Genomic DNA, 15833 nt, shown 5'->3' on the forward strand with positions numbered 1-15833 from the left:
TAAAAAAATGAACCATCCAGCAGAGTGGAGTGTGGACTGAAGAAGTCCATTTCAGCATAGGATAGTAATAGTGGCAGTGGTGTTTATTAAGTGCCTAATGTGTGCAAACTACTGTTCTAGTCTCTGGGAAAAATACATGGGTGAGAATCAGGCACAGTCCCTGACCCCCAGGGACCTAGCAACTTAAGACTAAAATGGGTAGAGGCATATAAGGAAAACTGAAACAATGAAAGCACGAAAACAACGTAATAGACAAGGATAATAATAAATACAGTAAGAGCAATAGCATACTGTGGCTCAAGTAGTTTCATCGGGGTGATAGTAAAAATAGACTCTTACAGGAACACAGGGTGGGGCCAAGGCATTTAGCTAAAACTGAGCATTGCGTGTGGCTGGAAGGGAAAAGAAGGATGTCAGTGAGACAAGGCATCGAAAAATGCCTTCAGGCATCAGTAAATCCTGTTGAGGTTGGTGACAGTGGTGATATTGGTCCACCATCATGGAGGAGAGGAGTTTGAAAAGGAGGTGAGTTCAATTAGGATGCAGGTAACCAAGGAGGGCAAAAGGAAAGCAGGTTGTTTTTTCCCTCTGCTTCTCTTTTCCTCTGCTTCTTCTTTCATCTGCTCCTGGTTTGGCCAGAAAGGGAGCCCAGAGAGGTATGCCTGTTCTCCACCCCATCTTTGGCCTCTATCCATTCTCCCTTATTGCAGACTTTCTCCCCCATCTCTCCTTCAATCTCTCCATCTCATCTTTTCATCATCTTCATCTCTCCTTAAGTAGTACAGTGCCCTGTATTTATTGAGCTATTATTGTGTGCAAAGCACTGCACTAAGCATTTGGGAAGGTACAATAATGAAAGTAGGCACAATCCCTTCCCTCAAGAAGTTTACAATGCCATGTAAGCAAGCCCAGAGTATGATCATAAACCCACTCCCCACTCACACTGGTGAAGGGAGAGTGCAGAGAGCCAAGCTTTCCACTTTGAACTAAATCTAGGCTGTAGATATTTAGGTGCCAGGGTCAAACTCCTGTGTGTGTTCCCTACCCCCACCCACTTTAATATGTGTTTGTGTGTGTGTGTGTGTGTGTGTGTGTGTGTGTGGTCTCTAGACTGTGAGCTCGTTGCGGGCAGGGATTGTCTCTCTCTGTTGCTGTATTGTAATTTCCAAGCACTTAGTACAGTGCTCTGCACACAGTAAGCCCTCAATAAATACAACTGGATGAATGTGTGTGTGTGTGTGCGCTGACTGTCTGTCCATTTCTGTGTCCCAGGTTCCCGGGAGCCAGATTTCCTGTTAACCTGAGCTACCTCATGTGTGTCCACATTATTGGATCTTGTGTGCTTTTTGTTTCAAAAAGGAGATATTTTTATTTCGTATTGAGTGTGATTTATTTGCTAAAGCAGCCACCTTCTATGCAAACTCCAAAAATAGAAAATATTCTTGGTCTTCTCTTCCTCACTTGTTCCTCTAGGATTTTTGGTCTCTGGTCTGAGGAAAGAGGACTTTTAATTTAGATGTGCGAAAGTGCCAATTAGAACTCTGAAATCTTTCATTATTCACTGTAGACTTGGCCTTTAAGCAAAAGAAATGTAAAGAATTAGATGATCAATTTGCATCCAATCATTAATTGCTAAATACTAAATAGGAGCCAAATTAATCAGTGCATCTGTCAGTCATAGAGAGGGTTTTTAGCTGGAAATTTTGTTTCAAATAACGTATCTAGCAGCCCCTTTTTACATTTTTTTAGAGGCAATATCTTTTTGATGTTTGATTTTTTAAAATTTAACACATTTAGAATTTCAGTCCGGTTTTTTAATAGAATAGAACATAATTTTTTGATATTTTTTAACATAATAGAATGGACTGCATTTAAGAAAACAAAAAAATTTAGTGAAACTTTTATTTATTGATGCACCATTATCTGTCCTACCTCTTTCTTTTTGAAAAATTCATAGATAAGGAGAAGCAAATATTTCTCACCAAGCTTGTATTCTTTAAGAAGAGATTATCACTTGTACTGAACCATCGTGGTTCTCAAAAACATTTTTATGCAGTATCCATAGGTCTTATGCCACTATTCTTAAACTCTCTGTGGCAATCTGACCAGATGTGCCAGCCCACCTTGGAGGCCCCAGGCACTCTGGGGTGGACAGAATGACCAGAATGCCTGCAAAACAGGGTCTCAGCCTGCTACGAGTTTCTTGGGTAGCCATCAGGATAGGCAGTGTATAACCTCCCTGAAATGTTGTTGCCCAGGCTGGTTCCTTTTTGGCCATTGGAGAGGGGGTTTGTTATTTTTCACATTCGTTAGAGTAAACTTCCTGAAAGCAATTAACTCTGGGGTCCGTTGCCAGATAGGACAGGAAAGCTGTTTGAGTGGGTGGGAAGTGGTGTGACAGTGGAGGGCTGATTAGCCAAGCCTAACTGAGATTGGAAGGAGGAAAGAGAGGAAAGGATAATCACATCTGTACATGCCTGTCTCAAAGAGACCTGATCTTGTTAGACTGCAAACTTTTGGTTACTTGAGCAGCCTGAAATGGAGTCAGAAAATCTGGAGAGGAATAAGGTTTCTATATACAATGACTTCCTCAACAGTCTGATTAATTTTCTGGAGCGGTTTTTATTTCCTTAATTTTACTATTCAGAGTAATTATATAGTCCGGATTCAAAATCATCATTCGGTATGATTAGTTGGTGGTAGTTGGATTATAATATTGTATACAGATTACATTGTTTTCCTGGGAAATATCACCAAATTGTTAAAAAGCACTTTATCTGGCATTAGATTGAACAAAGTATCTGCTTTACAGATGTGCCAAACACTGGTGTGAGCAAATCCAGAGTTTCTGACACTGTCCATCCCAATACCTATCTCATCAGGACGGAAGCAGAACAAGGGACCCTGTATTCACCGGACCAGACATCTCTCCATGAAAGTGAGGGTCTGTTGTAGATCTTTTAAGCAAGGATTTGTTTAGTGATTTGTTCAGTTGTGAGGCTCAAGACTGGGTAATAAAAATCTTCTCCTCTTTTTATTTCTGCAGGATCATTGGGCAACTCAAGAAGTTCGACACAAATGAATTCTTACTCCGACAGTGGATACCAGGAAGCAAGCAGTTTCCACAACACCCAGACCTTGGGCAAATTGGATAACAGACAACAGCCTACATTTGCCGGGTCTAATAATAACCATTTGGTGAGAAATTCAAGAGCCGAAGGACAAACCTTAGTTCAGGTACTCCCTCAATACTTTCAGGGTCTTTTTGGAAAATGCCAAAGCAGCTGCGAATAATCTGAGACTTCTGTAAAACATTTTCAATACGAAATTGCCATTTCCTCTTGTAGCAAACAAATGTTATGCTGTATATTAATTATGCAGTCAGCTTGAAATCTATCAGCCTAGCCCCTGGGGGAGGAAAAAAACACATTTGTATGTTGGGAAAAGCAACAGAGGCCAGAGGGGAAGGGACTATTATGGGACTTGAGGTCTGTTTTTACTAATTTCTCAGCGGGCGGGGGATGAGTGGGGCTTAAACCAAAAGCCTCTTGATGGGAAAGAAAAAATAACAGGAAGAAAATGTGGATTCTGAAGATGGAGCAAAGAACAAAAACCTCAAAGATCCTGCCATTTTTGCAGGGAAGCGCTCAGCCTTAGTTTTCCTTTTCTCTAACAAACTCCAACACAGTCAGTGAGATTGTTTTTACAACCACTTCTCTTTGTTCCTTCCATCAGCCATCTGCGAATATCACCACCACCCGGGCCATGAGACGAGTTAGTTCCGTTCCCTCCAGAGCTCAATCTCCTTCCTACGTTATTAGCACAGGGGTTTCTCCTTCAAGGGGATCCCTGAGAACTTCTCTGGGCAGCGGATATGGCTCCCCGTCGGTAGCTGACTCACGGCCATTGAATTCCAACATGTATTCATCCACCACCTTACCCGCGCAGCGAGCGGCGTCTCCGTACGCTTCCCAGAGACCTGCTTCGCCGACCGGGGTGCGGCGGATGGGCTCGGTCTCGTCGAGGCCGGCGGGGAACCCCAACGGAACAGCCTCGCAATATCAGGCGGCAGTCCGGGTAGGCTCACCGCTCACGCTCACGGATTCGCAGACGAGAGTAGCATCTCCATCTCAAGCCCAGGTGGGATCGTCTTCCCCCAAGCACTCCGGAATGACTGCCGTCCCTCAGCATCTGGGAACATCGTTGCAAAGGACTATTCACGACATCGAGCAGTTCGGGCAGCCACAGTACGAAATTTATGAGAGAATGGTTCCACCTCGTCCTGATAGCCTTACAGGTTAGTAAACAAGGTAAAGTCCAGCTGCTAATATCCAGCAATAAATCTGCTTCTAGGATACTTGGGTTTTGCCGACTTATTGCAAAACACTCTGGCTGCCTTTTTGAAGAAGGAGCCTTCATTGGCTTAAAAAGGGAATGGTTTATTGATGTATAACCACTCCCCACTATAATGTTGTTCTTCTTAAGGGCTCTTTTGTGCTAGCCCTATTTAATTTTAATGCCAGGAAAGGACATTTTTATTTACCTTTAGATAAAGTTATCTGTTTAACATAGATAAGTACAGTTCAGTTAGCAAGTGGTACCTTTTGATAGAATGTGAAAGAGGGCATTTTGAAAATTAAGTACTGTATTTACTTATGTTAGCAATAAGAATCTAACCCCAAATCGTTGGTTGTTGATACATATGTACATTGCTACTGGACCATGTAACTAGATCACGTCTTCATAACTGTTTTTTAATATATTTATTATATAGTTGGAGTCAATTTTTTCAATCTTGGGAACATATGCATGCTCTTTATCAAATTTCCTGTGTGAAACAGTACTCTGTTTAGCGTTCTTTCACTTGACACACAATTTTCATGGAACCAATTAAGAACTGGAGGGTTGCTGCAGAGTATGCTCCAAAAAGCTAGATCCTAGCTGTAGTTAACTTCAGAGCCACTGATAACATAGAATCTGTCTCTGGCTCATGCACTCTAGATTTACATTACAGTGTGGGGCCAAGCAGCTACCCAGCTGTCAACCCCTATAAACAGGCCGGGGGTCTGTTTGCTCAGTGGTAATTTCCATGGAGGGTGAGCAGTTTCTTGACAGCTGGCAAGGATTAAGGGCATGGGAGTCAGAGGATCTGGATTCTAAACCGGACTCTGCCACTTGCCTGCTGTGTGACCCTGAACAACCTCTCTGGCCCTCTGTTTCCTCACCTGTAAAATGGATTCCAGTACACGTTCCTCCTACTAAGACAGGGACTGTGCTCACTTGATTACTTAATGCTTAGTACTCCAGTGCTTTAGTACAGGGCTTGGCACATAGTAAACACTTAACATATACCTCAATTTTATCATTATTATTATTACCTTCCAGAAGAGGCTTGGAAATCTTAGGGAACAGGGAACAGGGAATTTCTGGGGCCAATAATTAACAATGAGTGGAATGTATGGAGTGCTTATTGTGTGCAGAATACTCTAAGTGCTTGGGAGAGTACAAAACAATAGGGTTGGGAGAAAGAATTCCTGTCCTCAGAGATTAACAGGAATCTGTTTGGATTTGCCACCAGTTTAACTGTGATGTGAGATATGCTCTGACCACTTCACCCCCACTGCAGAGGAGGGATGTTTGGAATACTACTTCAAGCGGAGACCCAGGTCTTCATGGGAGCCAGACAGTTTCAGTCCCTCTTGTAGTTCACCTCATCTATCCCCTCTTTAGAGCAAACACTGTGGGCCTGCCTGGAGCCAAGAGATCCCCATTCTCTGGGCAAAGGCTGTGACCTGCCCTAGGAGGTAGCAGGTGGGAGAAGTAGCATGGCCTAGTGAAAAGAGCAAGGGCTTGGGAATCAGGATGTGAGTTCTAATCCTGACTCTGCCACTTGCCTGCTGTGACTTTGGGCAAGCCACTTAACTTCTCTGTGCCTCAGTTACCTCATCTGTAAAATGGGGATTAAGACTGCCAGCCCCTTGTGGAACAGGGACTGTGAACGACCTTTCATTCATTCATTCAATTCATTCAATCATATTTATTGAGCACTTACTGTGTGCACAGCACTGTACTAAGCACTTGGAAAGTACAGTTCAGCCACAAACAGAGACAGTCTCTACCCAACAATATCCTGTTCCCTGAGATTTCCAAGCCTCTTCTGGTAGGATCATCTAGGTAATGATAATAACAATAAAAATTGTGGTATATGTTAAGTGTTTACTATGTGCCAAGTCCTGTACTAAGCACTGGAGTAGATATAAACTAATCAAGTTAGCACAGTTCCTTTCTTACTTGGGGCTCACAGTTTAAGTAGGAAGAACAAAATATCAAAATAAGTAAATGGGCATCAGTAGCATCAATATAAATAAATAAAATTACAGATATATAAACACATAATTAATAAAATTAATAGAATAATAAACATGTACGAAGATAAACAAGTGCTGTGGGGCAGGGAGGTGGGTAGAGCAGAGGGAGGGAATCGGGGCAATGGAAAGGGGAGGAGGAGCAGAGGAAAAGGGGGGCTTGGTCTGGGAAGGCCTCCTGGAGGAGGTGAACTTTTAGTAGGGTTAACTTGTTAATCTGGTTAACTTGTATCTACCCCAGCAGCGGGGTCAGGTCTGTCTGAAAACCAGGTGTGCCCACTCCCTCAATCCAAGCTGAGGCCAATGCCTGCCCAGAAGGGAAGGGACTTTGACCTGACCTGAGCTAGAACTAGGGGTGCAGGTACCCTCTTTCTCTAGCCCCAACCCTCTCTTCCTCCATCCAGGATGAGGCTTTATCCTGGGGGCTAAAGGTTCCCTTGCTTTATTCTGCCCACATGGAACCCAGTAGGTGGTGGAAGCTCTGCTGAATTTAGGACCCTCAGGTTTAGCAACCTTCCTTTAAACTGCCTTCTCAGTGCTGCCTTTTCTTGTTCCTAAATCAGCTGCAATGCAAAACACACACACATACACACACACACACACTCATAAGTTCTAAGGCCTGATCAGATAAGAGAAGACAAAAGAAATTGTACTAAGACAGTAAAAGCACCAACAGTCAGTGGATAGGTGGGAGGGAGAAGGTAAGGCAACTAGAGAGAGACTGATGAATCCATTTGTGATTTTCACACACTGAGGGATTTGTGTCCTTGAAATAATTCTGAAAATATCCATGGAAGCTGAATGGACAGACTGCCTTATTATATTGCAGTTGTGGAAAAGAGGAGTTTCTAAAATTGGGTTTTGCAGAGGGTTATATATTAAGACAAGGGAGTGGGGAGTTTCTTATGTAATTTGTAAATTTCCTAAGTTTCTAATATAGCACTTTGTACATAGAAGCTCAATACTGTTCACGATGGTGGTGATGATTTGGCGGGAGAAAATATGGAAAAGGTTGGATGATCAGTGAAGTGAGCAGTAGATATTAATATTTCCTATCAAATGTCTTACTAACCTTCTGTCAGTTTTATTTGTCATTCTCGGGCAAGAAAAACCACCCCCATGGAAGTTACAATTTATTCCAGTGCTTAGAACAGAGCCAGCGCTTAGAGCAGTGCTTGGCACGTAGTAAGCGCTTAACAAATACCATTATTATTATTGTTATTCTCATTCATAAGAGATTGCTCCTGATGGTGATGATGACAGGAGGCATCAGTAGTATTTAATAATAATATTCATTATTATTATGATGGTACTTGTTAAGTGCTTACTACGTGCCAAGCACTGTTCTAAATGCTGGGGTAGATACAAGGTAGTCAGTTGCTGTCCCACATAGAGCTTACATTCCCTCTAGCCTGGGATCTCATTGTGGGAAGGAAGTGTCACTGTTTATTGTTGTATTGTACTTTCCCAAGCACTTAGAACAGTGCTCTGCACATAGTAGCACTTAATAAATACGATTGAATCAATGAATCCCCATTTTACAGATATGGTAACTAAGACCCAGAGAAGTGAAGTGAGTTGCCCAAGGCCACACAGCATATGTGGCAGAGTGAGAATTAGAACTCATGACCTTCTGACTCCCAGACCCATGCTCTATCCACTAAGCCACATGTTTCTCAAGCACATGCTGTGTGTAAAGCACTGGGAACAGTTGGAGTGGTGAGAATTAGGCCTGGTTCCTGTTCCCCAAGGAATTCACAAGCCAAAGGGAGAGAGGGGTTGATGACAGACCAGGTAAACTGAAACAATGAAAACATAAAATCAATGTAAAAAGCAAGGACAGCAGTAAAGGTAATTAGAGTATTAGGGTGCTAGGGATTAGGGGAGCTGAATATGAAACTCCTCACAACCCAGAGGCCAGCAGCCGCAACAGTCACAGTCGCAGCCATAGCTTTTCCAAGATTGTATAATTTGAGAAGCCCTCACCCAGCTCCTGTGTATTTATTCAGTCATATTTTTTGAACACTTAGTGTTTGGAGCACTGTACTTACTAAGCATTTGGAAGATGCAACACTAAATAGACATATTCCCTGCCCACAACAAGCTTTCTGTCTATGGGGGAGTCAATTCACCTTTCCCGGCTGGAGAAGGGTTTGATGGGAGATCCAGTGTCATGGGGACTTAGGAGCTTCTCTCTCAGGCAGCGGGCCTTGGCAGCCCAATGATCTTCTGAGAGGGAAACCTCCCTCCACCAGCCGCCCTTCCGATGAGAGGAAGCTCTTGCCTAAAGAAGGTTCTTCTGGCTCCCGACAACTCCATGAGCCATCCTTCATCAAAATGTACACCCTTGCCCACTCAGCTAGCTCACATGCTGCAAGGGCTGCCATCCTCCCTGGTCCAAGACTGTTTTCTTCGTCACATAGCGACGCTGTCAGAAAAATACAGTTATGTTCCCTTCATCTGTAAATTCTCCAACTTTTAGATTGGGAGCCCTGTGTGGGTCAGGGACTTTATCCAATCTGATTATCTTCTATCTACCTCAGTGCTGTGCCTTCATGAGCCATGCAAGGCCATACAGTTTATCCTCACCTAAAGATAATTAGGAATCTGTTGTGGGGGATGACTAAAATCTTGTCATGAAAACAGTGGCGTGATCTTTTTCTTCACTGAACCTATTTAGAATTGCTTCATAGTCCAGGGATCTCTAGGGGAATAATGAATGGTATGATCTTAATATAAGTGGTACATATGTGTTTTTTACATTCATGTTTATCCTCATTGGTCAATGTGTAGCTGACAGTTATCTCTTCCGTCCCAATCCACGTTCATTTACTTAAAACAGTCAAAAGTCGAGTCAGTCATTTAACTTGTATGGTGGGAAAGCAAGATATTTTTCTTTAATAGGTCTCTGTTGTGACTACTTTCAAACATAAAAAATACCATTGTCTGTAAATCATTTTTGTTTTTCCTTTTCCCTAAGCAAATTTTTGTCTGTCTGAGGAATTTTCAGACAACTGAAATGTTTCCAGCTAAATGATTTTCCTATATGTGCACCCCACCCCCTTCCCAGGAACGGAATCAAAGTACCCTACCATCCCCCGGAGTCTGAGATTCCAGGGAAGAGAGGAAACTACTGCCATCTTTGACCCAAGCCAATGTCTAATGCCCGTCCCTGGCAAGGGGGCACATTTTTTACAGTCATTCTCAGCTTTAATTCTGGGGGTACAGGGGAAAGAGGGCCCACATAGTACCTGCTTCTGGCCAAGAGTGGCATTTAGGGATCTCTCCCCTCACCTATACCCGACCATGGAACAGAAATGGGACCTAGGTGTTTCTTACCTCTCAGCTATCCCTAAATGCCATCCAAAATCAATTCATTCCGTCTCTAGTCTACAAGCTCCTTATGGGCAGAAATCAATTGTACTGTCTCTCTAGTACTGTTTTATCCCAAACCCTTAGTACAGTGCTCTGCATACCATAAGTGCTCAATAAATACCACTGACTGGTTGATTGGACATGTCAGATACCAGAGCATTAGCTGTCTTTAAAATTGTTTTATGGGGTCATTGCCTAACTTTCTGGGTCTGGGCTAGATGCTATCTGATAATCTGTTCTAAAAAAATTGTGTTTACTTAGAGTCTAGATTTATCCAGATGTGAGCATGAGCCGGTAGTTTTGTCATTAAAAATATTTTAAGGCATTACCATTTTGAAATAATAATAATGATGGTAAGTACTTACTGTGTGCCAAGCACTGTTCTAAGGGCTGGTTAAAAAAAATAATATTTTCCTATCATATCAAACGTTAAGAATCTAGTTTAGATTGCAAGATTATGTAACCGTATAGCTACTCGCCTTGTTTCCTTAATAAGTTTTCTATTTTTATGATTCCAGATTATTTAAGATACAAATCAATAGTTATTACTTACCAAAATTTTGTATACATTAAATGTAATCTTTCAGAAGTTTGTGGGTGTTTCCTTTGATTGTTTATGAATATTTCTGGTAACATTAAAAGAGGTAATTGATGACAGAATATATGAACTTTCTGTACTTTTCGTCCCCAGAAAAGTGTCTTGCAACATTTGACATTGTTGAAGAGCATGCAACATCATTTGATTGTTTCTTGTAGATGCTTTTTATGCTTTCTTATGGCATATGTTTTTAATAATTTTGTTTTTGTAACTTGTCCTAATTTCAGTATTTGAACATAACATGTCATTTGTTTCCAATCTGATCATGAGTTATTGTAAAATGTAGCCTTACACTTTCTGTTTTCATCTTCAGCATAACTTGCCCAGGCTTTTTGTAATAGATCTTCTGTGCCCTTAGGCTTGAGATCATCATATGCCAGTCAGCACAGTCAGCTTGGACAAGAACTGCGCTCAACCATCTCTCCAGATCTGCATATCACCCCTATATATGAAGGGAGAACATATTATAGTCCTTTGTACCGCAGCCCAAATCATGGTACAGTTGAACTCCAAGGGTCGCAAACAGCGTTATATCGTACTGGGTCAGGTAGGTGTTCATTTCTCATTAGGTGGTTTCTCAATTTAAGGAATAAAACAATAAAGATGCAGTTTATTTAGCCTGTGGTCCCCAGTGGAAAGAATCCCATTTATACGCTAATATTTGTCACTTAGTTCTTGCTTATCAGCAGGTTGTCTCCTCTTATGGCTAAATCTAATAAAGGAAAATAGAAGGTAAGACATTCAGATCAGACATTCAGATCCAACTGGGAAGTTTCCTTTTCTTAAGTCAGAGTAACAACTGGTTAGAAAAGGAAACTCAAAACATTTGACAGTCACTTTGCATTTTGAAATGCCTTGAGCAAGTACTCAGGGCAGACATTCATGTTCACGAGTTGGACTTGGTGTCTTTTTCAATCTTCTTGACACTGTGATTCATGAATTATACTTGGAAGTGAATCTTTAAAAGTCAGGCTGAAGAGCAAATCATGCTTTGCTGATTCACTTTGCTGAAAGCTTAAGAGTATATTTGAATTTTGTTGAATATTATAAACTATAGAAAGATTAGAATTACAGAAAGATTGGGAGGTCATAGTGATAATTAAGAAACATTTAAGGCATTTAAAAATTGAGTTTAAAACATCCTAAAGCTAAGCACAGTGTTCAGATATTCTTCTACACCCTTTTGTAAAGGAAATGGTTAGCATTTGGGCTGTTATATTTATCAAAATAAATAATCAGGCATGTTCACTGCTGCAATGTTTCATAATAGATGGTTTCATTTGATAATTTACAAAACTAGATAAATATGCAAGAGTTGGCCCCCTCACTGTGGATTGGGGAGATTCAGTCATTTGCTTCGTGGAAGATTAGTTCATTTATTTCCCATTTTTCTTCTGAGGTTGCATACCCTGAATCTTATTAAAAAGCTTTGTAAACATATTTATAGGCTCATTTTCTTCTTTCCAGCTAATATAATTTACAAAATTACTATTTAGTTAAACAAAGTATTGAAACCCCCTAATCTTGTTTCTAGTGGTAATTAGCAGGGTTTTTTTAAAAAGACCTGATAGTAAGGTTTGTTTACTTGAAAGAACTGTGACAATCATGGAACTTGATATCTGTTTCTCCCATTTCTTTTTCAAGAATGTGTTCATAGTAACTGCAGTGATGTTGTGCAACAAAAACCAACATCTTTTCTTTTTGAAATATTCATTTTACTCCAGGAGTTGGAAATCTGCAGCGGACATCTAGCCAACGAAGCACTCTTACATACCAAAGAAACAATTACGCTCTGAACACAACAGCTACCTATGCGGAGCCCTACAGGCAGATGCAGTATCGAATGCCAGAGTCCAATTATGGCAGGCTGCAGCATGCAACACCGGCTGATGATGGCACAACAAGATCACCATCAATCGATAGCATCCAAAAGGACCCTAGGTAAGCACCAGTTATTTGTGAAGTTACCCCCTATCACGAGCTTCCTCAGTAGGCCTTGATCAAAATCGTGCAGTACTGTCTAAGGACTTCCAGTGTGTTTTAACTTGTATGCCAGCAATGCAGATCTCTGAGACTAATTTAACATTCATGATGATGTCCTTTTTTTTTTTTGTAGTACATTTGACAGTAGAGTAGTGAACCCCTGAGAGACAGTGTTGAATTTCCACTTGTGTATTCTCTCCTAGCCCTTAGTCCAGTGCTCTGCACCCAGTAAACATTTTTCCTGGATTTTAATCCTGGCTCCACCATTTGTCTGCTGTGTGGCCTTGGGCAAGTCATTTAACTTCTCTGGGCCTCAGTTCCCTCATCTGTAAAATGGAGATTTTACTCCATTTTACTCCATAAGACTGTGAGCCTTATTGGAACAGGTACTGTGTGCATCCCAATTATCTTGTATCTACCCCAGCACTTAGAACAGTGCCTGGCTCCTAGTAAGTGCTTAACAAATGCCATTAGCAAATATAATATATACTTAATAAATGCCATTACTGCTATTAATACATAATGTGAGGTTTTTTGTGCCCTTATCATTGAGGTATTTGGGTACTTTACTAGGATGCCAGTTTAGACTGAATAACCCAGCAGGGTAGGTTTTGCAGATTGACTCTTACAGGTAAATTTCAGGCAGACGTTGGACTAGGCCCTGTCTTGTCTTATGCTGGCAAGTCATCGTCGACCCATAGCGACTACTTGGAGTTAACTTGACAGTTGATTAAAATGTAATATAAAGAAGCAGTGTGGACTAGAGGAAGGACCATGGGCCCAGGACTTAGAGGACCTGGGTTCTATTGCCGACTCTGGTATGTACCTCTTGTGTGACTTTGGGCAAGTCACTTCACTTCTCTGTGCCTCATTACCTCATCTACAAAATGAGGATTCAATATCTATTCTCCCTTCTACTTAGATTGTGAGCCCCAGGTGGAACCTGATTTGTCACTTATTTACCCCAGCTTTCAGTACAGTGCTTGGCACATTGTAAGAGCTTAACAAATAGTAATAATATTTAATATCATTATTATTATTATTTTAGTTCCCCAAAGAGTTTACTTGCCCTTAGCAAAGAGTGGTTTTTCTAGGACTTGTGAAAACTCAACAGAAAATAGACTATGCTTCTCCGTTGATTCCAAGGATGCAATGTCTTTTTCTGGAATATTTTTAAAGATATAAAGGGTGTAACATACTATGAGGTCACTTCATTGAATGCATTAATTAAAATGTAGGTCATCCAACTCTTCAGGAAGTAACTGCAGATGTTGAAAACAAATGCATGTTATGGAAAGAGAAATCTTTCTAAAATTAATGCAAAATCGTTATGCAATTTAAAACTGCCTCGATGTTATTTTAAGCTGGATCTCAGCAAAATGTGTTCACTTCCTGCCCACCAAGAAAGAAGTAATTGGTGTTAATTAATAATTTACATTAAAAAGGTGACCCTCCAGGATGAATTTGGGATGCATCAGTAATTGAAGGCTTGGGTTGTTAGAACTAAATTGGATCGGTATGGAACCCGAAATGGCAGTAACCTCATTTCTATCCCTGTGGTTTATTGAATGACACATCTTGGGAAAGCTGCTTGTGTAACAATCACAGTAGGAAGCTAAACATCCTACTTTCTCTATGCTTGACCAAGTAATGACACTCTGCCAGATTAAGCACAAATTCTATCCAAGCTACAATAAGAAGTAAATATCTTGGGAAGAATCATCCAAATTCCTTCTGAATAAGAAGTAAATATCCTGGGAAGAATCATTCAAATTTCTACTGAATAAGAAGTAAATATCTTGTAGAGAATCATCCAAATTTTTTCTGAACTGTTCCCATGTTCCCTTCCAGATTTTGGTATTGTGATTTTTGTTATGACTACCCCTTATATTTTCTCTTTACCAACAACCAAAAATGCGTAATGCTATAAAGCAGTACATATTACAGATGTTAGTATTCTAAACTAAGTAATTATTGTACGTAAGTGCTTATTACATGCCAAGCACTGTTCTGAAAGCTGGAGTAGATACAAGTTAATCAGGTTGGACTCAGTCCCTGTCCCACATGAAGCTCACAGGCTGAGTAAGAGGGAGTAGGATTGAATCCCCATTTTACAAATGAAGCAACTGAGGTGCAGAGAAGTTACATGACTTGCCCAAGGTCACACAGCAGACATGTGGAAGAGCTAGGATTAGAACCCAGGTCCTTCTGACTCTCAAGCCCATAGTCTTTTCCACTAGGCTATGTTGCTTCTCTATGGCATCTTGACTAAGCCTGAAAATAAAATAATGCAGGACTAAATGCAGTAATGTGATTGAGCTTTCAACTTACTATCTGCTTTAAAGGCTTCCAGTTGTGACATGATACAAGTTGGTTCCCCCAAAACAAAGATTTCATGGATGGGTAATACAATTCAGCTACTCATAGTATGATAATTTCATTGTCTAATGCCTAAAGCTCTTATGTCTAGTTTTGATTATGTGAAACTTGGCTTATGATGACCATCATAAGAGGAGCAAATATTATTTTGCAATAGTTATAGCAGCAATCACACTGGTTGGAGCTGCCATCAGGATGAAATTGAAATCTTAAATTTAAGAAGTCCTTGGCCCATCTCAGTTTTAGAAATTATAATTTATTTTCTTTCCTAAGCCTGGTTTAATGTTGCATGTTGTTCAGCCTAGGACAAAGAAATGATAATAGCAATAACAAAAATATTTGTTAAACCCCTCCTATATGCAAAGCACTATAGTAAACACTGGAGTAGATCTAAGATGATCAGGTCAGACCCAGACCCTGCCCTATATGGGGATCATCACTTTTTGGTATCTACCCATATATGTGCAGAGCCCTTTAGAAAGTGGGACCCAAGTGTAAATTCTTTCCGTCAGTCAATCAACTTCAATCACTTATTGAATTCTCGTTGACTACCATCATTACACAATACTAATAGCCATCATGCCACAGACTACAGGTTGTCATAGAGTTACTCCGCCTTTTAAAATTGAAGGTGGCTGAATTCCGTTTAAGCATATCAAATTTAGGCATCACCATTAACCTCTTTGAAAATAATTTCTCACAGAGTTTGTGCTCCCTGCCCAAAAGGATGTCATATATACTCTTTCAACTACAGTAGCCTTTATATTTTTTTCCTTTATAAATGTCTGCAAATGTATTTTTCTGTTGTTTTTGCTCTTGTCATTTTGCAGCAAATTGATTTTCTTCTTAGGGTTTTGGGAAAAGCATTTAAAAAAAATCTCATTACCAGAGAGAAACTTTAGGCATTGGAAAAATTAGGCTCATTATTTTGATTGGGTTCTTGACAGTCTAATGATTTATTATGCTTTAAATGTAGCAAGAGACTTGGATAAGCTGATAAAATTAAAATCCTTAGAGATTAAGTCCTTGGACACTTCACATTGCTTATACCTCTAAAGTTCTACAATAAGAAACTTGCTTTCTTATCAATTGCACTTAAGGGAATGGAAAATATGTAGCATATATATGCAAGT

At 40.5% G+C, this 15833-nt stretch overlaps 1 protein-coding gene across 9 annotated transcripts in view; it reads left to right on the top strand.

Annotated features, from left to right (window-relative positions):
* Window positions 1–15833, top strand: part of PKP4 (plakophilin 4) — a 209914-nt gene that overhangs the window by 151554 nt on the left and 42527 nt on the right. For 5 of the 9 annotated variants that reach the window (XM_007671144.3, XM_029072547.2, XM_039913124.1 and 2 more), the window contains 5 exons: window positions 2813–2944; window positions 3047–3237; window positions 3736–4297; window positions 10697–10885; window positions 12063–12279. In XM_007671144.3, the coding sequence (XP_007669334.1) occupies window positions 2813–2944; window positions 3047–3237; window positions 3736–4297; window positions 10697–10885; window positions 12063–12279 (1291 nt within the window). The remainder of the gene's footprint in view (window positions 1–2812; window positions 2945–3046; window positions 3238–3735; window positions 4298–10696; window positions 10886–12062; window positions 12280–15833) is intronic. The other 4 variants (XM_001509806.5, XM_029072548.2, XM_029072549.1 and 1 more) reach the window with 1 other exon arrangement.

Source organism: Ornithorhynchus anatinus, chromosome 9 (assembly GCF_004115215.2).
Source record: "Ornithorhynchus anatinus isolate Pmale09 chromosome 9, mOrnAna1.pri.v4, whole genome shotgun sequence".
NCBI classification, from domain to species: Eukaryota; Metazoa; Chordata; class Mammalia; order Monotremata; family Ornithorhynchidae; genus Ornithorhynchus; species Ornithorhynchus anatinus.